This window comes from Bufo gargarizans, chromosome 3 (genome assembly GCF_014858855.1).
Source record: "Bufo gargarizans isolate SCDJY-AF-19 chromosome 3, ASM1485885v1, whole genome shotgun sequence".
NCBI lineage: Eukaryota > Metazoa > Chordata > Amphibia > Anura > Bufonidae > Bufo > Bufo gargarizans.
In genome coordinates, this window is record NC_058082.1 from 103,555,940 (window position 1) to 103,583,692 (window position 27,753).

General features: G+C 39.6%; 1 protein-coding gene across 10 annotated transcripts in view; it reads right to left on the reverse strand.

Moving 5' to 3' along the window:
* Positions 1 to 14,709: 14,709 nt before the first annotated feature.
* Positions 14,710 to 27,753, reverse strand: part of HOXC4 (homeobox C4) — a 116,727-nt gene continuing 103,683 nt past the window's right edge. For 3 of the 10 annotated variants that reach the window (XM_044286442.1, XM_044286441.1, XM_044286440.1), the window contains exons 2-6: positions 27,317 to 27,351; positions 17,497 to 17,547; positions 16,836 to 16,900; positions 15,814 to 15,866; positions 14,710 to 15,091 (exon numbers count right to left, since the gene is read on the reverse strand). In XM_044286442.1, the coding sequence (XP_044142377.1) occupies positions 14,745 to 15,091; positions 15,814 to 15,866; positions 16,836 to 16,900; positions 17,497 to 17,526 (495 nt within the window). In that variant the 5' untranslated portion in view covers positions 17,527 to 17,547; positions 27,317 to 27,351 and the 3' untranslated portion in view covers positions 14,710 to 14,744. Of the gene's footprint in view, positions 15,092 to 15,813; positions 15,867 to 15,928; positions 16,811 to 16,835; positions 17,548 to 23,579; positions 23,648 to 27,189; positions 27,261 to 27,316; positions 27,352 to 27,753 lie in introns of those variants that run through there. The other 7 variants (XM_044286446.1, XM_044286439.1, XM_044286444.1 and 4 more) reach the window with 7 other exon arrangements.

The window sequence follows — 27,753 nt, forward strand, 5'->3', positions numbered from 1 at the left end:
CATTTTTCTTTGCCTTCACTGGCTATCCCTAAGCCAAATATCTTTTCTTCCTCTTTTAAACTATGCAATCATCACACCTATACTGAAGAAACCTTCCCTAGACCCATCCTCTTTATCCAGCTATCGTCCCATTTCACTGCTCCATTTGCATCCAAACTCCTAGAACAACATGTCCATCTCGAATTGTCCTCTCACCTCTCATCCCACTCACTTTTTGATCAGATGCAATTCGGCTTCAGACCAAATCACTGCACTGAAACTGCCCTAACCAAAGTCACCAACGATCTGCTAGCTGCCAAAGCTAAACGTCACTGTTCTGTGCTCCTCCTTCTTGACCTTTTCTCTTCCGTTTGACACTGTTGACCACTCTCTCCTCTTACAAATCCTCTCTTCCCTCTGCATCAAAGACCTATCCCTCTCCTGGATATCCTCGTACCTTACCAACAGAACTTTCAGCATTTCCCAATCACACACTACCTCCTCGTCACGCCCCCTCTCAGTTTATGTCCCTCAAGGCTCTGTCCTGGGTCCTTTTCTCCACTTATACATTCGGCCTGGGACAGCAAATAGAGTCCCATGGCCTCCAATACCATCTCTATGCTGATGACACTCAAATCTACCTCTCTGGCCCAGATGTCACTTCCCTCCTTCATTTTTCTCCTCCCACTTCCTAACACTCATCAAGGAGAAAACTGAATTCATTGTCTTTCCCCCATGTCACTCAGCCCCCCTACCTGACCTGTCCATCACAGTTAGTAGCACAATGCTTTCTCCAGTCTCGCAGGTCCACTGCTTGGGGGTAACATTGGATTCCGCCCTGTCCTTTAAGCCACACATCCAAACCCTCACCTCCACCTGCTGTTTCCAACTTAAGAACATCTCTCGTATTCACGCCTTTCTCTCCCCTGAGTCAACTAAAATACTAGTGCATGCTCTCGTCATCTCCCGCCTCGAATACTGCAACATCCTCTCGTGTCGCCTCTCATCCAGCACTCTCATTCCGCTCCAATCTATTCTCAACTCCGCTGCCCGGTTAATCCACCTCTCCCCTCATTTTTCCTCTGCCTCCCCTCTTTGTCAATCTCTTCACTGGCTCCCCATTGCCCAGCAAATTCAGTTTAAAATACTTCCAACTACATATAAGGCCTTTCACAACCTGTCCCCTCCTTATATCTCTGACCTGCTTTCTCGATACATCCCCACACGTAATCTCAGATCCTCACAGGACCTCCTCCTCTGTTCTCCTCTCATCTGTCCTTCACACAATCAACTACAAGATTTCTCAGGTACCCCTCTCCTACTCTCTACCCCAACACATTAGACTCTCCCCCACATCCAAACCTTCAAGAGTAACCTGAGAACCCACCTTTTCAGGAAAGCCTACCATCTGCTATAGCATGCTGCCACCACACTGCCACATGAGCAGCCTATACCCTCACCTACTGTGTTCTCCCCTTATAGATTGTAAGCTCTTGCGAGCAGGGTCCTCTACCCCTCTGTACCAGTCTGTTAATAGTTTCTTGTTTACTGTATATTTATATTTGTGTAACCTCATCTAGATGTACAACGCCTTGGAATTAATGGCGCTTTCAAATAAATTATAAAAATAATATGTGTGTATGCTCTAATAATACTTTCCTTTAGAATTTCACTTGATAAGGATTTGTGTGGCTGGTCCCTATTGCTTATTTTCAGTTTCCATCACCAAAAAGATCAATTGAGTCACACACACATACACACATATACTGTGTATATATATATATATATATACACAGACACACATATATATACACACACATATACACAGACACACATATATACACACACATACACAGAAACACACATATATACATATACACAGACACACACATACACAGAAACACACATACATGCATATACTGTACATATACACACACATATATATACACACATACACATATACACAGAAACACACATACACGCATATACTGTACATACACACATATATACACACACATACACATATATACATACACATATAGATATATACACACATATACACAGAAACACACATATATACACAAACACACATACACACACAGACACACACACACACATACATGCATATACTGTACATATACACACACACATATATACACGCACACATATATACACATATATACACACATACATATATATATACACAGACACACATATATATACACATACACACATATACACACACATATATACACAGAAACACACATACATGTATATACTGTACATATACATACACACACATATTTACACATATACACACACAGAAACACACATACACGCATATACATATACACACACATACGCACATATATACACACATATATATATATATATACATATATACACACATACACATATATATACACACATACACACACTGAAATTAGGATCCTGTCTATTGTCTCTATGTGTTGGTGTCACGATTGCCCATATGAACGCTGTCTATCATCAATTTTCATTAGATCTTCCTGGCTCAGGCAGACCATATTTGGTGAATGGCAATCTAACATGGAGCAGACAATGCCGGGGTCTGATCACCTAAGAGGTGGAGGGGAAATAAAATATAGAGGTTGTAAAGGATGTGTAGATTAAATACTAAATATTCCTTACAGTCAAAATCGCCAATGAATGTGTATAGTAAGTGGGTAAGGTGATAATGGCAGGAATTAGTATACATTACTAATATTTTAATAGCACGTGGTAAATTGTTTCGGTTCACAGCTCATGAATGACATATGGCTGGGATGTGTATATGTAGGTGTAAGGGAGGCTGCTACATACTGCATATGGGGTTCCATGATAAAAATGAAACCATGATAAAATACAGTAATGTTCTGTTTTCTGAGACCAATAGACCCAGAGGCTGGTGGTCTTCTCAAAGAGTTATCCTTTGATTTTGTATAAAAGTAGGATAAATATATTATAGAGGAGCTGTCACCATTTCTAACAAGTCTGTTTTAGTAGCTAATTGTATTCCCTGTGTAATAACAATTCTGGAGCATCTTTTCATATATCTCTATGTTGTTCCATTCCTATAATATTTCTGCTAGACATTTATACATAAATTCCCAGCAGTCTGTAATAAGGTCCATCTGGATGTTACCTGTTAGGGTGTGTCCCTTCACAGTATGACCATATCCAATCAGTGTCAGACTCTGAAGGGAGACTCCCCCAATTGGTAACACCCACATGGATCTTCACTGCAGATAGCTGGCAGTTCATTTATAAACTTCTAGTTGGAATAACAGAAGAATGGTACAACATAATGGTATTCGAAAAGATGCTCCAGAATAGTTATTTCATGGGGAATGCAGGAAGTGAAAGAGAAATGTCGGGAGAGGTGGCAGGTCCTCTTAAGGCGCAGTGATACATATTGTAGCATCGGGTAGCACTGGATTAAAATGCTATTGATGTCACCACCTTAAGGATTCTTGCATACCACTATATAATGGATGCATAATATGGCACCCATAGTCTGCTATTTGGACATGCTCTACCTTTGCATGCTTCCAATTTTATACAGAGGTTGTTTAACTTATGGACTCCATAGAAATCTTTAAAAAGCATGCCATGTTCCATAGTTACATTACTCACATGGATATCAAATAGGGCAAACAGTGTCCCAACAGGTTCATTTTACAGACCCATAGCTGCTCTGTTTGCCAGTGCACACAGCTGTATATATGAGTCCTTATATCTTTTAATTGATTTGGAATTTTTATTAGAAATTTTAAGGCATCTTTTCTAAAGATAAGATTGAAATCCTTGAGTTTTGTGCATTTATCTGCTGGTAAAATAAATAAACTGAGCAAAAATATAAACGCAACACTTTCGGTTTTGCTCCCATTTTGCATGAGCTGAACTCATAGATCTGAACATTTTCTACATACACAAAAGACCCATTACTCTCAAAGATTGTTCACAAATCTGTCTAAATCTGTGTTAATGAGCACATCTCCTTTGCCGAGATAATCCATCCCACCTCACAGGTGTGGCATATCAGGGTGCTGATTAGACAGCATGACTATTGCACACATGTGCCTTAGACTGCTCACAATAGAAGCCCACTCTGAAATGTGCAGTTTGATCACACAGCACAATGCCACAGATGTCGCAATGTTTGAGGGAGCGTGCAATTGGCATGCTGACTGCAGGAATGTCTACCAGAACTGTTGCCCGTGCAATGAATGCTCATTTCTCTACTATAAGCCGTCTCCAAAGGCGTTTCAGAGAATTTGGAAGTACATCCAACCGGCCTCCCAACCGCAGACTACGTGTAACCACACCAGCCCAGGACCTCCACATCCAGCATGTTCATCTCCATGATCGTCTGAGACCAGCCACCCGGACAGCTGCAGCAACAATCACTTTGCATAACCAAAGAATTTCTGCACAAACTGTCAGAAACCGTCTCAGGGAAGCTCATCTGCATGCTCGTCGTCCTCATCGGGGTCTGGACCTGACTGCGGTTCGTCGTCGCAACTGACTTGAGTTGGCAAATGCTCGCATTCGATGGCGTCTGGCATGTTGGAGAGGCGTTCTGTTCACGGATGAGTCCCGGTTTTCACTGTTCAGGGCAGATGGCAGACAGCGTGTGTGGCGTGGTGTGGGTGAGCGGTTTGCTGACGTCAACTTTGTGGATAGAGTGGCCCATGGTGGCGGTGGGGTTATGGTATGGGCAGGCGTATGTTATGGACAACACCTGCTGATGGCTGACAGTCTTCTACGTAGTTGTCTCCCTTTATCTCTAGGAGACAACTGCCAATCATCAGCAGATGGGTGAGGAGAGCAGGAGATTGTGAATAACCAGGACTCTTCTCAGGTAGATTTGACTCTTCAAGGCCTGGGCTGCAATGATTATGATGCTGGTTCATGAGTGACACACTGCTAATATCAGCATTTCTGTCACTATTTTATGCTTCCCTTTAAAGCCTCCATTTACAGCTCCCAGTATGATGTCTCCCATCTTTTGTAGGCTCCTGAATGGCAAGTCATTCTGTATCTGCTGAGATCTCACATACAGTGAAACCGCCCCTTACCCAGACCAGAATTGCTGTGATAATTTTTAGTTCCACCATATATTATCAATACTGCCCATTTTCTTTGAGAAGATCTTCCCTCTTCATTGAGAAGACCCACTTTTCAACGCACTTTGGGATGGTCGCATGCACATAATTGGAAAGCTAAGAGTCAACCCTGAGGAATCTGTAATGATAGCAATAATGGGAGTTTTCATTTACGCAATGCTATGCAGATCCTGTATACATGTATTAGTCCTCTGCTTCTTGGTAACCTACACATGGTGGAAGAGGAAGCAGATAAAACAGAGTGACCCATGACCACAAAATCACACTGCAAACAGGGATGTTTGTTCACAGTCGTAGCCATGGAAAGACAGAGATCTGCATAAATGCTGCATGCAACAAACGGTAGGATATGTTTAATCAACCCAAGTTGCAAAGATGCTTGATTTAAAAAAAAAAATTAGAAGCATTTGAGAAATGAAACAGTTTTGTAAAATTCCATATAGTCTTTAATTATCTTCTTTACTAACGAGAAAGCAGCACAGTAGATGCATCCCCAATCCAGATCATAGGCTTCAGACCCCAGCTCATACGAGGCTGATTGCAGAAGAACTCAGTGTGACCTTGTTTCCCAAGTCCTGTCCCTGACAAAGTAAAAAAAAAAAAAATTCTAAACCAGAAATACCAAGGATTGAAGTTTTTCTCTTTTTTTTTTAATCAGATTTCGCTCTGGTTGACTCCCCTGTTTACGTGTGAAGATCACAAGATGTTGTCAGATCTGCCAGATCTGTACCAAAAACAGAGCATAGGGAGGAATCAAGAAAAATGAGAAGAGAACAAAGCTAGAGTGCATACTCCCGAACTTCCATGGTATAAACAATGATCTGGTGGTAAGAGGTTGTCTGACTCCAAACATCTGTGGCAAAGGGCAATAAAACAGTTGGATAGACAATCTTCTGCTGAAGGCCTTTGAAAGACAGCAGGCAGATAATCAGCCAGGGTTCCATTTTCTCACTGTTTTTGTTTATTTCTATTTTTCTTTATTAAGGCCCCCCTACACATATGTCCGGCGATCTGTTGCAGTTGCCCTCCAGCGTGAAGCAGAAAAACACCGGAGGGGAACTGAAGCCAGAATTGATCCCATAACGATGGGATCGTTTCCGTACATCCAGCGCATCAGTTGGGATGCCAGATGGCAAATAGCACCGGGCAGAAAAATGCTGCATGCTCAGATTTTCTGTCCTCCGCTAGTGTACAGATGCCAGATCTAAAGTGCAAATATTTCAGTTATGTCCGGCTTCCAGCCTAAGGGCTCGTGCACACGAACATATTTTATTTCCATGTCCGCTCCTTTTTTTTTTTGGCGGACCGTATGCGTAACCATTCATTTCAATGAAGTTATTCCGTGTGCATTCCGTTTCCGTATGTCAGTTCCGCAAAAAAATAGAACATGTCCTATTATTATACGGACAAGCATAGGACTGTTCTATTAGGGGCCAGCTGTTCCGTTCCAGAATGCACACGGATGTAATCCGTAATTTTTGCGGATCGCAAAATAGATACGGTCGTGTGCATGAGCCCTAAATCAACTGGCCGAACGCAACTGATATATGTGAACGAGACTAAGTTCTATATGAACAAATAAATAAACATTTAACTAGTTTGTTCTTTTAGACTAGAACCACACATGCAGTTTTTGATGCTGTTGTAGTTTTTGCAGTTTTTGATGCTGTTTTTTGAGGCAAAGCCAATACTGAATCCAGCTAGTAGAAGTAGAAGTCCGCACTGTATGTACAAATCATACTGTAAAAATACACATTAAAAAAACTCAAGACCTTGAATTTCCAAAGCAGTTTTTCATTTTTTCATACCACAGGTCCATCCATGTATTTAGTTACATTTATCAGGGTTAATTGACCTGCAGATACACACCATGGTTTCCGAGGGGAAACCACTCCAAGAAGTCGCATGTCCCTTTTTTTTCTTCAGTATGTGGTTTAAAGCAATGTATTGCAGATTCACTGCAGAAAGACAGGGTGTGTGAACATACCCCTATACTCCCCATTACTTCTGCCTTTGACACATAAAACTGCATCAAAATCTGGGATTTTTGTTTTTGGGCTCATTCACACTTCTAAATTACAGATCTGTATTTTAATACATTTTGTTTATTTATAGAAAACAGTGTCAATTTATTGAAATGGTTTCCATCTTTTATACTCAACATGTTCCAATGGATCCATATCGGTACTATTTTTAGCCTATTAACGTTAGTGGTTTGAATTTTTGCATTTGCATTGTTTATATCTGCAGATTTGGGGGGGCGGGGATTTGTTTTTTGTTTTTATTTTTTAAGTTAATGCTTTTATGGAACAAAAACAGACTAAGGGCTCGTTCACACGAACGTTTTGTGCATTCCGTATACGGCCCGTTTTTTTAGTTCCGTATACGGTCCGTATACGGAACCATTCATTTCAATGGTTCTGCAAAAAAAAAACAGATGCATTCCATTTCTGTATTTCCGTTTTTCCGTTCTGTTTACAGATAGAACATGTCCTATTATTGCCCACAAATCATGTTCCGTGGCTCTATTCAAGTCAATGGGTCCGCAAAAATAACGGAACACATACGGAATGTACTCCGTATGTCTTCCGTATCCGTTCAGTTTTTGCGGAACCATCTATTGAAAATGTTATGCCTAGCCCAATTTTTTCTATGTAATTACTGCATACTGTATATGCCATATGGAAAAAACGGAACGGAAAAACGAAATGGAACCGGATGCACTACTAAAACAAATAATGGAAAAATGGATCCGTTAAAAACGCCCCGCAAAACACTGAAAAATCCATACGGTCGTGTGAACAAGCCCCAAATCTGGGGCCAATAACAGAATAAATAGGATTGCTCATCGGATTTCACACATATTTTCAAATGCCATTAAGAATAGGTCCTTTAAGGGAACTGAAAATTACTAAATTATGCCAGGCATTAAGGCCCATTTACATGGGCTAATTTTCAGGCCAATTAACATGAGTGAACGTCGGTATGAATGCTCATTTCCAATAATTGCACTGTGTAAAGTTGCCACCAATCACCCGATGACCCAGCAGACACAGATGTGGACACCAAAATCATTGTTTCTGGGCAGCAGATTGTCTCAGGTAAACAATCTGCCCCCATACAAAAGAGATGATTGCTGCATGTAAATGAGGCTCTCACCACCTCTGATAGGCAGGCAAGTACCTGCAATGGTCGGTTCATTCCTGATAATCGTCTGTGTATCGGCCTGTGTGAAGGGAGCTTCAGGATTTGTTCACGACCAGCAGATTTGTTGCAGACGTTCATCTGAATCCACTTACTGTTTCATTTTTATTTGTGTATAAAAAAAATAAAACATCCATCATTGATTAGTCTATGGTTCCTAGGTTTATGGTTAATGTCTATGGGGCAAAATGGATGTTGATTTGTATAGTCTGGTCTGTATCTGCTTTTAGGGGGCATTCACACACAAAAGATGGAGGCAAACTGATGCAATGAACGACCACATTATGTCTTTTTTGCAATCCAATATTTCTGACTAAACCACCTTTAAACCAGTGTGTCTCAGCCTAAGGGCTACTTTTTCAGTATTTTGCAGTCCGCAAAAAAACGGATCAGCAAAAAATACAAATGACGTCCGTGTGCATTCCGTTTTTTGGCAGAACATAACAGCTGGCCCCTGATAGAACAGTACTATCCTTGTCGGTAATGCGGACAATAATAGGACACGTTCTCTCTTTGAACGGAAAGGAAATACGGAAACAGAAGGCATACGGAGTACCTTCCGTTTTTTTGCAGATCCAATGAAATGAATGGTTCCGAACGCAAAATTCGTGAGCAAGAGGCCTAAAGCAACCCCCCTTCTACTTTCCTACTTTACGACTATAGGGCTAGTCTTCTGCTGATTGAAAATAAACTTGGTCAAGAGCCTCCGTCTCCGATTCCCCCAAAAATATAGGACAAATTAGCGATAAGAGAACTCCAGCACTGCGTCTCGATAAAACAATTCTTTATTGGTCATTTCTTAAAAAGCCGTATTGTCTGGTATATTGTCAGACAGCATGACAAAAACCCAACAGAACGGTGGCCGTCATATGATGCAACCCTCCTATGGCAGAACAGGATGCCTGCCACAGATGTGAATCCTGGTCTACCCTGTACTGTAATCCCCATCAGGTCACACATGGTGGAGCACAGTGCGCTAAGCAATGCCAGTATGTACTGCCACTTTTCTCTGTAGAAAGGTTGTAGAGAGTGGTTAGTAAATCTGCCCTATTTAATAAAGCTAGGAAAGACTGACAATGAATGAAAACCATCATTCCTTAATATTTTTAACAAAATATATGTATAATAAAAACATACATGCTCTTCCAAAGCTTCTAACATATCCTAATGAATGCCATGGATCCTTATGGTATAAAAATGTTTCAATTTTGAACAGAGCCCAAGAACCCCAATGTGAACTAACCCTTAGGGCTCATGCCCACAAACATATTATATTTCAATGTCCGTCTTTTTTTTTGTTGCAAGCCTTATGTGGAACCATTCATTTCAATGGGTCCACAAATAAAACAGAACTTACTCTGCGTGAATTCCGTTTCTGTATGTCCGTTCCGCAAAAGAATAGAACATGTCCTATTATTGTCCGTATTACGGACAAGGATAGGACTGTTCTATTAGGGGCCAGCTGTTCCGTTCCACAAAATACAGAATGCCCACGGACGTCATCCGTATTTTTTTCTGATCCGTTTTTTTGCGGACTGCAAAATACATACGGCCGTGTGCATGAGCCCTAAGTTATATGAATGCTGAGTATGCAATCTATGTCTTCTATATCACAATCTGTGCCTTGTATGGCACAGACATCTGAATGTGACTTGTAGTACCTCCACTGGAGGGTCATTTTTTTAAATCTAAGCCTGAATCAGCAGATAAGGCTTTGTTCTAACCTTTTCCATCCAATCTTTGTTGACCAGATGCCTCTCAGGTTGCCTTGTGCCAATATGTCTTCCATTCAGCGCAGGTTATGTGATGCATTATGGCAGCCATTATTTATGTATCCCTTTTTTATATTTTATTATAGATCTTACCCATGATATAGCTTTAGATTAGAATAGCCCTGGGCTTTAACAAGCCACATCTATCATCTGATTCCACCTATGTTAATGTGTTGTATGTAGATATGAATGTAATCCCAGTATAGAGGGAAGGCTGTCTCTCTGATACTCCACTTACCCATACACTGCAATGCTCTAATACCTGCTGCTCATACACAATAGCTGAGACCGGAGTGTCTACTAGGGCGAGGCTAGAAGACCCCACTGAATGACCCTATTGTTCCAGGATGGGGTCATGACCGAGAAAATGCTAAACTAACCTGCTGCCAAACGCTGCCAATTGACTTTAAACATTTATTGGCCTGATTTTCCCAAGCAAAACATTGTGCTAAGCCCCTTCCTTCTTCCAAATGCCCCCAAATGCGTGTTATGGCCCCAGATACCTACAGTAGGGTCTATCCTAAACTAGTTCATTTTTTTTATTTAGTATAGACAGATTATATATATATATATATATATATATATATATATATAAAATATATATTTCTATAAGATAGATAGAGAGACCATTCTATTCCTAGTCACATGATTTATATTTTAGTGTTTAATCCTGATTTACTTGATCCATTCAGTATTATCACACTGCGCACAATCAAGATTGCATTATAATCCACATTATATTCCCACTGCTATGCACTATGACAGCAAACGTCCTAGGACTGCCAAGTGACAGGCTATAGGATGGATTCACACATGCATTTTTTATGAAAGAAGAAACATACCGCCAAGAATGATATTTCACCATTTGTATATTGATTCCAGAAATCTGTACAAAAACTGTACCAAAAAGTGGCTAAAAACTGAAGGTGTGATGCCAGCCTTCCTCCTATAAATCAGCGCCATTTGATCATGACTTCTTTGCTTTACTTATAACTTCCCTTTATCATGACTTCTCTCTCTGCCATATATTGGACTTGGGATGCAGAAAATCCTGATGAGTGCCGTGTAGCTGTAACCTCGCACCATCATTTACTACAGGAAGCTTTTTAATATTTGTTTATTTATTTACTATCTTTCTATTTATAATTCTAATAATGAACTTTAAACAAAGCACAATCATTTTCCTCATTTACTCCCATACCCTAAGTTATGACAAAAATCCCCCCCCCCCCCCCCCCTCCCATTCACCTCCCCATTTGTCCACCCTGCCGTGTGCTGCTGGAGTCCCACCATAAGATACCACGTGTGAAGGTCCAAGCAGTAAAAACCTCCCAGTGCCCAGACTAGAGGAGATTTGCAGATGGTGAGGACAGAACACGACAGTAGGTTTACATGTGGTTAATAAGTTATTAAAACAACACATGTTTCCCTTCTATGTAATACTGTAATATTTACTTGGCTGATTGTGGGGAGAGGAGGATCCCAACCCCGGGTGATCTCAGTAATCAACATAAAACACTGGGATTTCTAGGTCTAAAGGAAGTCCTGATGCTCTGCAACATGAATTGTTGACTTTACTTCACTGTGCTCCTCCACTTAATCCCAAAAAATGTTTGGCTTGGGGATCTGCCATGGATCATAAATCATAAGGACGTATTAGGAAGTGCATAAAACTATATTTTGAGATAATGACATAGAGGATCACAATAAAATACCCCGGTCATTCTGCCAGTTCTAGTGCTAGCCTCGTAATTCACACTCTGCCTGTTTGTCTTTTAATTATATGAAATAGCAAGAGTTTAACATTAAACTGCAGGCATAGAGAAACATGGTCTGTGGCTCAACCCCAGAGGCTGTAAATATAAAATCTACAGCCAGACAAGCTCCCATAACACTGGACACATAAAAGCAAGGCAGAGGTCTCATAAGATAGCACATATCCCTGTCTGCACTTCTCAGGACGTGTATGAAGGATGCACATTTCATGTTGATGTATGGAGGCATTGCTTTGATTTGGCCATTTTTAATACAGTCCCATATACAAAGCATGGGCTAATGGGATGAGGCACTTAAAGCTGCAACTTTGTTTAAAGTAGAACACTTCAGCTGCTCTTGAGAGCTGAGTCGTTTGGTTTTATAACTTCAGGTTGACATTGGAGACATCTTTGCTTTTATCTGCACACATGGGATATGTTTATCAATGTAGTTTCTTCTATTAACCAAACTGTATGTTTTGATCTTTATACAGAACACACATCAGGGACCCAAGAAAGGAGCACATTTCAACATGGAAGATAAGTATCAGGACCCTGTATATTTAGTGCATGTAGAATAACATAGAGGATACACGTTGGGAGACCTGCATAGGTCAGGGAGGTTTAGAGGTCAGCCTGCAAGCCTAAAATAAAGTTAATGGCACAGAAAATGTGTCCTTTGCATGAACTCTGCTTGCTGCAGTTTACCCCAGAACTTCAATAAAATACCTTTTCACACTCTCAACATGAAGGCATCAGGAGACTTGAGTCTTTTTTTTTTTTTTTTTCGCATTCTTTTCTGTGGCCCCTGTTTAATGCATTCATACCACAATTGCAACCCAAGAATCGTGTAAGTGTCATTGCCATGACTGGAGCTGTGTGGCTTAAAATTCTGATAAAAATCACAGCAGACAAGGAAGGATCCAAAATAAGATATATTATTTTTTTTTTTGTTCAATTCTGCTGGATCTAAATCTTAATTATTATCAGGCAATCAATATTTAAAAAGCGAATCATAATGTTTCTACCTAGACCTGATGTTATTTTATTTCTTAATTCAATCTATGCAGCCTATAGTGGGGACTTGATTAATGTACCCGCTGCTTTCTGGGCAGACACACAGAGTACAAAAGTCCCCCATCTTATTCAAGCCTGCGACATTCAATTTTAATTCATCAAATTTTGAAGCAGTTTACAAAAGAGACAGTGAGAGAAAGAGGGGGGACCCAGAAAGGGTTAGCTTCCATCCAGAGACACACTCATCTCCCTGCACTGACTCAGGGCTAAATCTATCAGATCGTTTAGAATATAGTTTAAAAACAAGAATTCAGGTCATTTTACATAGAAAGCATCCAGCAATTTATTTATTTTTATATTCACACTCCTTCCCTGAATTATGATGCTGAACTATTTAGATTACTGCCGGGCACCAGAAATAAATCGTGTGCTGCAGTGATTAGATCTGTGTGTAGTGCACAGAATTAACAATAGCATAAAAATAATATAGATAGATCATAAAAAAAAAACAACAATAAATGCATTCAAAATATAATAAAAAATAATAATAAAGAAATGAATAAAAATAATAACAAAAAATAATATATTAATAAAATCCCTCTAGCTTGTAGGTTAACTGCAATGCAGTTTTCAGGAAAGTGGAGGGGTATCACAATGGCTGCATGTTTTTGTTCTGTACAGTGATAAGTATACTAGCCCTCCAAACCATGATAGAAGCCTGCTTTGTGTCATATTGCCTGAAAGGGAATGGGCCTACCTGAAATCTGACATTCTTCTGCAGCAAAGATAGGACAGAACATGCAAAATAGCTGAAATAGAAAACCTTTAGGCCCTTGCACTGAGATCACAGAGGGGTCATTGCTATTTACATTGAAGAGATGCCTTACACAGGGCAGGGTTGTGATAAACACAGGGTAGGCTACTATAGTTTATGTTATGTCTCATGCAGGGGGCTAGAGAATGGGCACAGTCATTAGTCTCCAGCATTGTAGGATAGATCTAAATATGGAATAGTCTCTAATATTGTATGATGGATATAGAAATATAAATGTTCTATGGAAACAGCACATAACCTATACACTATGACCATACACGACTATGGGGACTCTGAGGTCACTGGCAGATGGGAAATTGGGGACAGTGCACAGAATAGAAGCCTGAACAATCCCAATGCATTACATGATGCTACAATGTTTCATATAGAGGTAAAATAAACAGTTACCAGGATAAACTAAACCACACTCACTGCTTTATTGAACAGACAGACGGTCACATTACACTAGGACTGTTTACAGCTTTTTTTTACATTGTTGTCTCGACCAACATAATAATAAAATAAAATAAAATATAAAAATCACAGTAACACAACAAAAGGGATCAATGGACTCCCAAACTTTCTTGTCGATAGCTTCACATTATGGCAATTTTTAGTTCATGTGCTGCGACCCTTAAATAAGCTCATCACATTATAATGATAGTTCATACAAAAAAATAAACAAAAGAACAAAAAATATCAGTTCCACCTCCAAGGTGATTGGCTTTGTTCTACCATTGTCAATACGTAGGCAAAGGGTAAAACTGTAACCCTGTATGATTTTTATTTTAGGAAATCACAAAACATCTCCCTTCCAAATAAATAAAGTGTCCAAAGCAAACAGGGAACATAAAACAGCACTGGACATAAAGCCTGATCCCATGCACTGTCACATGCATTTAAAGCCATTTTGTAGATCCAAAAGAGCTCTCAATTTTCCAACGCACAAGGAAATAAAAACTACAAGAACCAAAATATATATATATTATTAATAATATTATAATTATCATTAGATTCTATAAATATTGAGTCATTTGTGGGATGGGGGTGGGGGGGTTTATAACCTTGTAATATCCTCTCGCTGATCCTGAGTTGAGCTTTGCGTTAGATCCTCGTTGGGAGTAGAACTGGAAGCAATGATGCTGTTATTGGAAGCGTTGGATGAGGTGCTGGATCTGACTTTTGTGTTAGGTAACCTGTGGTCTTTTTTCCATTTCATCCTCCTGTTCTGAAACCAGATCTTGATCTGCCTTTCCGACAGACACAAGGAGTGGGCTATCTCAATGCGCCTTCGCCTGGTCAGATATCTGTTATAATGAAATTCTTTCTCCAGTTCCAATACTTGCTGCCTGGTGTAAGCAGTTCTGGACCTCTTGGGCTCCCCTCCAGTGTAATTGGGGTTCACTGAGAAAGGAAATGAAGAGAGTCAGTAAAGGGAGCAGAGGCAAGGGGAAAGAACAGAGAGGGCAGTAGGAAAGAAGCTGAAGGAGGTAAGGAAGAGAAGGGAAAGGGGGTAAGGAAGAGAAGGGGTAAAGGAAGGAATAGAGAGGACAGTAGGAAAGAAGGGGAAGGAGGTAAGGAAGGAACAGAAAGGGCAGTGGGGAAGAAGGAGAGGAAGCAGAGGGAAGAAGGACAGAGAGAAAAGGAGAAATCAGAGGGAAGAAGGTAAGGAAGGAACAGTGAGGACAGAAGGGGAGAAAGCAAGGGGAAAGAGGGAAGAGAGAAAAGAAGAAAGCAAAGGGAATAAGGGAAGAACAGAGAGGACAGAAGGGAAGAAGGGGAGAAAGCAGAGGAACGAGGGAAGCAAAGAACAGAGAGGGCAGTAGGAAAGAATGGGAGACACAGATTATTATCAGGAACAGGGAGACACCAGATATAAGACATAAGAAGGGGTATCTGCTAAATGGTTCCTAAAAAAAACTGCAGTCCTTTCTGTTCTATTAGGAAGAAGGTTCCCTTAGCTCCAATGTGGCTGAATTATTTATGCACTCCTTCCAAAGCTATATAGGAGTTTTCCCTCTCTCCCTCTCTGAAACACACACACTCCACATAGAGAGCAGAATGAAGCACATGGCTGCAGCAGCCCAGACAGGCTTGGCTATAAAATTTATGGTGGGTGTAATTACCCATTCGTAGTCGTAAATCCAGTTCAATTGTGCTAACCCAAAGACTCTTTGAGCTTTAAAAAAAAAAGAAAGGAAAATGAAGAAGAGAGGTTAAGGCAGAAGAAAAGTTTCCTACCAGTACTGACGTGTATTTTCTTCATCCAGGGGTAGACTATGGGCTGTTTGGTGGCTGTGCTGGTGGGATGCTCAGGATTAGGCTGGTTGCAGGCTGGGGGTGCAGGGGAAGGAGTGGTGGTGGAGGTGGTGGTGGTGGATAGAGATGGTGTTGGAAGCTCACAGAGCTGAGGTTTGCCTACAAGGTGGTGGTTGCTTTGAGGTTGTCCATGGACCCTTGTGTGTGTGGCAGGGGTGCCCGTCCCCTGGATGCTGGCACAGCTGTACTGGCGCTCAGTGTAGGCTGTTCTTGGAGGGTACAGTTCCTGATGGTGATGCTGGAATCCAGGGTCTCTGGACCGGCTATAATATTCCGGACTGTGATCTGGGATATAGCTATTTTGCGAATATTCCTCGCATGGAGGAAATTTCGGATCGATGTAGTTAGAGTCCATCAAATACGAACTCATGATCATTAATTTCTGGAGTGGAAAATAATTTTTCTCGCTTTGTCGTTTTTCTGCTCCATAAAGCCCTCCTACTAGCTGGCGACCCCGTAAAGTTACTTTCACCATGTGACTCTAGGAGCCAATCACAACCTCCATGCTGGTCCCCGGATAAGGAACCTAAAGCTTATTTAAAATGTCATTTTCCCTTTGCATGTTTGTTGTTGTGTTGTGCTCTCCTCTAGAGCTGCAGCCATCCAGTCATTAAGCCCTATGCTCTGATTCTTGACTGTTTATCTGGATACTGCAAAGGGGATGTGTTGACTATTGCAAAAAGGAAGATATAGAAGTGGTTGATGGATACTAGAGGTGGGTGGAGAATCTACACCTCCTCCTTCTCCTACAAACATCGAGACCTTCTCATATGCAATATGCAATATTATCTATCTACTATCTATCCTAAAATATATCCTAATCCCTTACCTGTCCTCCATACGTAGTGTATTCCCTCTTGCACCCTGGAGACTCCTATTCACAGTCTGAGCACCCTGCAAAGACAAGAGAGAGAGTCATTATCTGATCAGAGATATCAATAGGAATAGCATTCCTTCTGTATCATATGGCATTAACTCTTTGTGTCCTGTTAACTGTTTACATGCTATATAATTGTATATATGCATAGTCATATTTTTAATCATATATCACATCTAGGTATAGAATCACTATCAATAACATGAAGTCCCTTATGTACAGTGAACTGTCCCCATGCTATTCTCTGATTACTGTCCCTCTACTACATACTGTTGGCTAGGAATAGGCATATATTCACACTGTTTATGCAATGATTTAGCATTATGATTTAGATATCAAAATAGATGCATACAAAGCTACATACATATGAATAAAACAATTGCCCCATAATTACTTGTATACTATATGCTCTCAACTATTCATAACGTGTATAACTAAACATTCTTATATTATGCATTTTGGAACAGTTAAAGCTAATGGATATAGCATGAATGTGAACAATATACTGTCAACTATTCATATGCATTGCCTGTCTTTACCCTGTGTAGATTATATTTCATACTCTAAATACTGAAACATTGGTGGTAAAGCTATGGGATATGGAATGACTTATCTCTCTTGTAATGCTTGCAGCTATGTCCATAGGTGCCGCACTCCACAGGAACTAGAAGGAGAAAGAAAGGGTTAATTCAAATCATTTAAAAAAAAATAAAATAAAACAGACATTGTGGTAGGAGCCTACTGGAATAAATTCTTATTTTGCCAGCACTTGATCACTCAAACTTCCCAGAGCCTCCTTGCCTGTCCCCAAACCTGTAGCCCCATGAGCAGAATGGATATGTCAGTCAGTAAGCAATGCAAGCATAACAAGGCTGTATAGGACCTGGTCTGACCATGCAATCTCCAACTAGAAAGGGTCCCATCGTAGTTCCTTCTTAAAGAAAGCCAAAATAGCTGGAGAGGGACTGTAGTTATGTGCTCGATGCATCTATTTCACACTTGCTACTTCCAGCAGATAATATAGTGCTTAAAAAACCCTGGGAATTTATGTAAACATTTCCAAGCAAACAGCTATTCCAATTAGGTATTTTATCAAGAGCTTAGATTAGGCATTAAACATGGGAGTGGAGATATGTGATTGCTCCCCTGTTCAGCTTGATAACAATTATAGCATAGAATCATAGCTTGTAGGGCAATGCCATATTTTACTTGATAACAATAAAAGTGACACATAAAGTTAGCTGTTTATGTTTTATTTATTACACTAAATGTGCCAGCGGTGTTGCAGGCTTTAGGTTCGTTCTAACAGCTTTTATAGGGCAGTAAAAGGCAATAAATCAGGCAGGAGGATTGGACTGCTTGGGACTTGCTCTTTTGCGGTGGCTGTTCAGTCTTTATAGGAAATGTAATAATGTGTTATTTTATGATTATTTAATCTACACCTTTAATCCACTCCTCCCCCCCCCCCCCATTCCACCAACCCAAAAGCACAAAAAGAGGGGAGACTAAAGTCAACATCTATATAGCCACTTTACACCAAGTGCTGCCTTCAGCACCAGGGATTTCAGGACAATTTATTCTAAAGAAAAAAAAAAAAGTAATAATAAAAAAAGAAAACACCGAGTGGAGGCTTGTAGCATCACCCATATACCCCCCTAGAGACGAATCTGTGAGTGCAGTATTCACACAAATTCGATTCTACAGGGTGCATATAAGCGCCTTCTTTACTGCTGCTGCTGCTGCTCTCCTGGGGTGGGGGCTGTCTGTAAATTAAAAGTCCCATTAAAAAACCCACAATCGTTATAACGCTCTCCAGATGTGAGCCAGCCTGCTGTTATATGGAGCTGTAGTTCCCAAGTACCCACTAGCTTGTGCTTGCAGAAACTTAAATTGTGGGGGGTGAGGGGGGGATTCTGAATCAGCCTTGTGGATTGCTATGGTTGGGCTCTGTTATCAAAGCTTTCGCTATGCCAGATTTTCCTGTGCATGCATTAATGTGCCTGCATTCATTATAAAGTGTATCCATTTGGTGCCTGCGCAGGCTATTGTGCACCACTGGGACAGCCGTGTGCACTTTTCCCATCATCCATGTCCATACATATGTACAACATGGTCCATTAGCAATACATGTGTCTTGTGAGGGGGGTCTTCTTAGCATATGTCCTGCATCATGAGGAAAATAGAATTCATGTTTGTGCATGTATCTATGTGTGTCTCTGTGCATGCATTTATGTGCATGTATGTATTGTATGTATGTGTCTTTATGCATATATTGTTGCCTTTGTGCACGTATGTATTGCATGTATGTGTTTTTGTGCATATATGTTTGCCTTTGTGCATGTATGTATGTGTCTTTGTGCATATGTTTGCATTTGTGTATGTATGTGCCTTTGTGCATGTATGTATTGCCTGTATGTATTTTTGTGCATATATGTTTGCCTTTGTGCATGTATGTGTCTTTGTGCATGTATTTATTGCATGTATGTAATTGTCTTTGTGCATATATGTTTGCCATTGTGCATGTATACGTCTTTGTGCATGTATGTGGTTTTGTGCATGTATTTGTGTGTGTGTGTGTGTGTGTGTGTCTTTGTGCATGCATATATGTGTGTCTTTGGTCATGTATGTGTGCCTATGTGTTTATTTATGTGTGTCTGTGAGTTTGTATTTTATTATTTTCTGTCATTTTAAATAATCAATAAATTAAAAAATTTGTGAGTGTATTAAATTGCAAAAAATTTAGCTCATATTCTAGTCATATCCTTTGCACACACACACATCTATATATTTCTATGTTTATATATGATAATGTAGACATATTTCAATCACAGCCTTTCCTTCTCTTTTCAAGCCATTCCTCTTTCTGCAAGCAGCGTCCATTGACTATAGAGCAGCCATGGCTGTGTGTAAGGTGCAGATCTGGGATCCACATCTTCATGCAGAAAGCATTAAAACACACACACTGCTGGGCTTTGTATAGAGAGAAAGGGGAGAAGGGCAGCTGTGTGCTCACAATGTAGCAGGCAGCAGCACTACAAGGACACAGCACAGATAGGGTTTACTAAACCCAAGGAGGATGAGTTGTAAACTATGTATGACCAACCAAGCTCTGAAGTTTCCCTATGAGCAGATCATCAGTTCTGAGGTCTCTGTTTTTTTTTGTGCTACATAAAGAGGGTGGAAAATTCTCTGGCTGTGGAGGAACATTCTCTGCACAAAGCGTCTTTTTTGACAGTTCTGAAGAAAAATAACTGTCTATTGTCCCTAAGGGTTCATTGAAGGTGCGATTACCATACTGACCGTTTTGCTAACCTGCACCTCTTGCAATTAGCAATCTGTGCTTGCTAAGAAAAATCTACCACTTTTCAGTAATTCTCATATACAGCAGATTTTTTATTTATAATTATATATATAATTTCTATTTTATTTGAGTTCTATTTATTTATTTGCCAGTTGTATTATTCTGTATATTTATGCTCACATCATCTATACATTGAGGCTGCAGATTTGTGTTTGACTATTTGTATTTTATTTGCCTTCTTTATTTGCCTTCTTTAGCTAGATACAATACCAATATCAGTTTGCTCCACAAGCTCCATTCATTTTTCTTTTCAATTGTTTTAGATTTTTTTTTTTCTGGGGAAAGCACAACTATTTATTCTTTCTTTTTTTTTTTAAAGGAAAGAAAGAAAAATTAAAAATGCATTTTGTGTTTGTTGGTAGAATGCAAAGATTATTGCCCTACCATAGTGGAATTCAATTTTCTTTAAATCTCGTTTAAAGTGGGCTTTTTTTCCCCTCAAAGTGCACGCATTTTAATACTGGTTAGACAGCGTGACCTGAATTTCACCTCTGTTGCTTGACTTCCACCAATAGGTCACTGCCACAGAATATTGATGGTACAACTCAGTTGAAATCTGTCTCCACACAAATGGCCTTTAGATCTCATAGCTAGTTCAATAACTAGTTATAATGTAGAAGGGAAAAATGGGAGCCAGAGGCAAAGTAATTTGATGTTTCATTTTTATGCTGGAAAAAAAATATAAAGTTGTTTTTATTTTTTTCATTTTCTTGTTTTTGTGCCTTTCTTAAAAAAAAAATATATATATATATATTCCTCACATGTAGATGCTATAAAGGATTTCTAGTGCTGTTCTTTGGGTGTGCACAATGGGTGTATAGTTCATGAACTCTGCAGGGCTTAATGCTGCGGATATTGAGGTGCAGCTACCCACTCGCTGGGACACACTGCTCCTCTCAGGATGCCACTTATCTATAGATTATATGACACGCCGAGGTATGTGCCCATGTCATGACTAAACCAGGGAGCAGAATTTAATATTGACAACTTTTAGTATAGAAATGACAGATATGTAGAAAGGGAGGCATTTAAGGATGCTTAATGTCCTTTAAAAAAAGATAGTAACATGCATGTATTTATATTTATGATAGATAGATAGATAGATAGATAGATGGATGTGTGTTTGTAAACACGATTGTTCAATTATTTATAATTGTCAATATTTATTTGATTGTTATTAAATATCATTTGCAAATAAAATCTGGTTTCTTATAATATTTGCAGTCTAAATCTCTCGGTATTTTATCACCACTTTCAGCGTGCATTGGGATTACTGAGCCTGTCTATGTATTGAGTATAACACCAGATATTATTCTGTTTCTTTATCTCTATTATAAGCAGAATTAGTATCTCCAGGACAATGCAACCGAATCTTCAGAAGATGCTGCAAAAGTGGAGAGAAAACTTGACACTATTATTTCATAGGTAGAAGCTATGGTTGTAGGCTGCCAGGAATAGGTTTATCTCAAAAGCTTCTGATTTCACAGACACAACGTTATCATGTGTACACAGTAGTCTTGGCAGTATCCTCATATGAGGCTGTACTGGACACATAGGGTTAACATGAAAAACTATGTAGTTTATGGGTCATCTAGCAATGGGGGTTAATGGAGTTAAATATATGGGTTATATATTTGGGTTACTCTAACTGATGCTTATCAAGGTATAATATTTAACGTTAAATACAGATTATAATACATGTCATTAAAGGTCTATTTTAAATGTCCTGAAAGGGTTAATAAGATGGAACTGAATAGTGGGATTATTAATATAGCCATGAAGTTGATATAATGAATGTAGGTGAAAGTTTACTACTGATGGAATTAATGTTATGAATGCAGTTAAAGGCACTATTTCTTATACGACGAAAGGGTTAATACACTAAGCAAATAGGTTTTGTTTTTCTACTATAGCGAAAGGGTTAATGCAATGAATTCATTCTAAGTTATTTTTTTAGATAGTGAAAGGGTTAAAGGCACTGTTTGTGGGGGGTTCATTTAATATACTGAGGGGAGAATAAAATACATTAGGTAAAGGTCATGTTTTGCATTGTTTGGAGTGTTTAAGGAGCAATATTTAGGTTTTTGTATAAAAACACCCAACAATGCTGAATAAACACCAGAACGATCAAATACAATCGATTCCCTCCTGGAGATGAGGAGATCTGCCCTCCATAGGATGGGGACAGAAAATAAGGCATTTGAAACGCAGGTTGCAAACCAGCAGCTTCTTCTCAGTTACTATTGACAAAGCAGGCAATTGAGAATCGATGTAGTGATGAAGTGATTGTGTATGCAGATAGTAAGCTTCATCTGAGGGCAATTAGAGGTCTCCTGTGCTGAGGACCAGTGCAAGGTGCTGCTGGATCCTTGGAGCATCTCTGCTGCCATCACTAACCAGTGACCCCATGGAGAAATCCATATTTTTCTATCACATCTTTGATCTTGAAGGACCCAAGTACCTGTGTGTGTATAAGCACCACTTAAATACTTGAATCCACTATAAACACTGTTTTATCAGTAGCTCAAGGGCACTAGAGGTGGGAGGACTAGATGAAATGTTTTTACATTTTACAAACCTCCATGCCCACCCTTTTTGCCCTTCTCTGAAGTCTAAAAGGAGTTGATTTTCAATATTTACAAAGGGAATGTGGTATCTGATATCTCTTCCCTCCTCTATGGACTATAACATGGAGTTGCCACAAAATGTAAATAATGTTCCTTAAGGTCCTGACTTGCCACCAAAAGGAATAGCTGAACTTTCCACAGCCCAAAAGGCCCACTCTACAAAGACATCTATTATTATTATTATTATTATTATTATTATTAATATTATTATTTTAAAAGATTATATAATAAAACCATATCTCGCCACCCCAGACTAGGTCAGAAGGTGGAGCCACTTTGGGCACAAAGTTACACTGAACATGTTGTGAAAACTTCTATGGAGCCTGGAAGGACGGAGAAGCCTCAGTAGGACCCTAGAAGGATGAGGATTTTTATCTACAATCCAGGGATAATCCACTGTTGGACTGTACTGGCTGACATTACACATTTCAGAAAATGAGTTGATAAGGAAAACTTTAGATCAGAAGATGGTTACAGGAGATAAAGAAGCGTCCTGGAAGACGGTGGGAGATTTATAGGGGGTAAATGGAAAAAAATCTGAGACATCAAAAGACACAAGGAAAGATGAAAAGAGGTGAAGGGAGAATCCGGGTCACAGGAATTACAGAAAGGTGCGGGGAGATTAATAGAAGATGCAAAATAAAAAAATAATGAAAATGAAGACATATCCATGAGCAGTGAGCTGCTGCTGTTCTCCATGGTCCTCACCTCCTGTCTGATGCTTTGCATTTGGTTTTGTTTAATACTTTTTTTTCTTTTTTTATCCCAACATTACACTGTAAAAAAATAAATAAATACAAACGGAGCTGTATGAACAATATGGAGATGGAGAAAGCAGTAACCCTTTCTGCCCTGCAATCAGTACATTTACTGACATGGAAAACATCAAAATGTACTACTTCTCGCTTGATAATTATTGTGCATGTCTTTTTGCTAGTAATTGGGTTGCATTACTTTGTATAAATTGTTATAACTACAATATACTTATATAATATATACATGTGTTCAGGAGACTTACACTACAGTAGCTTTCTTTAACTTTTGCATTGTATGTGTATGTTCATTATGCTTGTATGAGTGTGTCTGCATGTATAGCTGTATGTACAGTATGTATGTTTCTATGTTTGTGACTATATATGCTATGTCTATCTATCATCCATACATATCTTCTTTGTTTTATATCTTTGTATCTATCTATCTATCTATCTATCATCTAGCTAGCTAGCTATCTATCATCTATCTCCATACATATCTTCTTTGTTTTATATCTTTGTATCTATCTATCTATCTATTATCTATCTATCTATCTATCTATCTATCTATCTATCTATTATCTATCTATCATCTATCTATCATCTAGCTAGCTAGCTAGCCATCATCTATCTCCATACATATCTTCTTTGTTTTATATCTATCTATCCATTTCAATTTCTGCCTATAGCTTTTCTTGCAGATATTTTCATATGCAGGCAGACCCAGGACCTGCTATGTTGGTGCTGTTAGATGTGCCTGTTAGCTGTCTTTATGTGTCAATGTATGCTGAGTTATAAGGTGAACAAGCTCACATTTAGAAGGTCGTTTGATAGCCCATTTGAGTCCGTAGACCTGCTATAAGGTGGTGGGGGTATTTTCCCTTAAGTGGCATTTATGTTGGGTGTTATTATACCACACAGCCATCAATAAACCCGTTAGTGGGACCTGAAATCTAAGGACAGATCGTCTGCTCCTGCGCTCACGTTCATAATTTATGCAAAGATTGAGTGATAGGCACCTAGACCTGATTTATAAGTTGTCAGCTTGTATTTTCTTCTGCTAGAGGGCTGAAATTAGCTTTCAGTCAGAAAAAAAATATACACACATATACTGCAATTGCAAAAACATCCTGACCCAGATGGGAGCCCTCACTGGATGAAAGGGGCATTCTCCATCTACAATTGTACAGTCCTGTCTGTGTATGTGGAGATATACACATGTGAACCTCAGTGACATGTATAAACACATGGAGCAACTCATGTAGAGCATGGAGCAACAGGTGTAGACTTCAGGACCATGTATGCACAGGATGTATGTAGACCTGGGAGCCATGTACAACCACAAATACATATAGGTTTTACTAGTGTCCAGTATGCCTTATCGTATATGCCCTGTTTATATATAAGTACACCGGGTATGTATGTGCTAATGTATGTGACAAATGTGCAAAACATGTAGACCTTGATAAGTGCATGCTTATGTATTTATAAATGTATGGAGCAACACATGTAGACAAAAAGTACCATACAGATCTATGAGCAAGAGGTTTGGAAACAGAAGATTACTATTGTGGAACATATGATACATTAAATACACTTTGTGCATGGATGTGACTGATGCTTTGTGCTGATATGAACATGGAAGAAACACATCTGTCCTACATTAACTAGATATTCACAGCTGTTTTAAGCCCCTGCTTTACTCTGAAATGACAATTCTCCATTTGCTGGCATAATGTGAAGTTTGTGAATGGATTGTTTGTGATGGAAGGTAAGCAAAGGGCAGGGGACATATTGATGTTGGCTTGCAGTAACCTGGACTCTATAGGTCCTATTTTCACCAATTGTGAGCAGATGATCAGGGCCAATGTCACCATAAAGGTAGCACAGGAACAACTTGGGCTGGTGATTATGCAGCTGAAGACAGACAGAACATGAAAGAAATGGCTCATTCTGCGATGAAAGAAGCAGATGTGGGAGACAGAAAACTCCCAGGCAGCTCAGCCCTGTCCTTTCGCACCTTGTGCACTGTTTGTTCTCAGGCTTTTGTCTCATTCTCACCTTTCTGGCTTTTATTGACTGTCTGATGCTTTGTTCTTACCACTGGTCTCATAGGTTTTCCAGTTTAATTAGTTTTTTTCCTATCCTACTTCAATCTTTTTTTCTTTTTTCTTTTTCTTTTTTTGCTGAGAAGTGTGTCAGTGTGTTTATGTGTGTGTCTGTGTTTGTGTGTTTATGTGTGTGTTAGTTTCATTGTGTTTACCTGTGTGTATTTATGTGTGTCAGTGTGCTTGTGTCAGCATGTTTGTGTGTGTATCAGTGTGTTTATGTATTAGTGTGCTTATGTGTGTCAGTGTGTCTATGTATTAGTGTGCTTATGTGTATCAGTGTGCTTATGTGTGTCAGTGTGTCTGTATCAGTGTGTAAATGTGTCAGTGTGCTTATGTGTGTCAGTGTGTCTATGTGTCAGTGTGTCTATGTGTCTATGTATTAGTGTGCTTATGTGTGTCAGTGTGTCTATGTGTCAGTGTGTCTATGTATTAGTGTGCTTATGTGTGTCAGTGTGTCTATGTATTAGTGTGCTTATGTGTATCAGTGTGCTTATGTGTGTCAGTGTGTCTGTATCAGTGTGTTTATGTGTCAGTGTGCTTATGTGTGTCAGTGTGTCTATGTGTCTATGTATTAGTGTGCTTATGTGTGTCAGTGTGTCTATGTGTCAGTGTGTCTATGTATTAGTGTGCTTATGTGTGTCAGTGTGTCTATGTATCAGTGTGTTTATGTGTCAGTGTGTCTATGTGTCAGTGTGTCTATGTATTAGTGTGCTTATGTGTGTCAGTGTGTCTATGTGTCAGTGTGTCTATGTATTAGTGTGCTTATGTGTGTCAGTGTGTCTATGTGTCAGTGTGCCTATGTATTAGTGTGTTTATGTGTCAGTGTGTCTATGTGTCAGTGTGTCTATGTATTAGTGTGCTTATGTGTGTCAGTGTGTCTATGTGTCAGTGTGTCTATGTATCAGTGTGTTTATGTGTCAGTGTGTCTATGTGTCAGTGTGTCAGTGTGTCTATGTGTCAGTGTGTCTATGTGTCAGTGTGTCAGTGTGTCTATGTGTCAGTGTGTCTATGTGTCAGTGTGTCTATGTGTTGTACAGTGACTGTAGTTTACATTGTGTGCTTGCCTGATATGTTTGTGCACAGTGTATGTTAGGCTTCTATGAGGTATTGTGTTTGTACTCGCTTATTTTCCTTTAACCCTATTATTATTTCCATTCTCCATTGGTTGAATCTATGGACACTATTATGTTGTCATATGGATTTTGCACTATTTTGCTGCCAGTTCCTATGCAATAGATCTATAGTTTTCTTGGATCCGTTTAGAGGTCCTGTTCACACCACTGTGTATTCCCAGGAAGCAGCAGTCCTGTTTTAACACATGTATGGATCCCCTCTTGTTTTTCATTCCTGTTTTTGAGGCACCTCTGGGAATTGTGTAACAGCAATGGCAAATCAGAGGAATTCCCAGAGTACAGAGACAGTCCCTGCTTCCTGTGATTAGGGCAGGACACCTACCGGCGTTTATGGCCCCTTCTATGAAGCTCGGCCACCGCCGCTTAACACTTCAGCTGCCAGATGGACATGGGCTCCATATAAATAACCATTATTCTCCTTTCATCTTTGGTCAGATAGTCTTTCTTACCTAGCGTTGTAACCGGGGACCTTGTGCTCAGGAACCTGCGGAGGAAAGGAGGGATAGATTGGTCACTGGACTGTAAGAACATCTATGGATGTGCTACCATACCATCCAATGCTACTTTGTATCACATCTGGTTCTGGATATGATACAACGTGTATGGGATAAAAAGAAAAGAATAAATAGAGTCGACCTGGCATTTAAAGGGTTACGTGGCAACCTCTGCGCAGTGTTATAGCATGGAGGTCCTATTACTCACTTACTTTACAGCTCTGAGCCTTGCCGAAATGTATTGCATTGATAGAATTTACAAATGGAAATTCGCCATTAGAAAAGGAATAGCTGATTAAAATTGATTTTGTTTAACTTAATAACCGAGTTATCCCCTTAGGTTTCACTGACCTCTCCTGATGCCAAGCAGCCTCATCATTTGTATCCTCTGT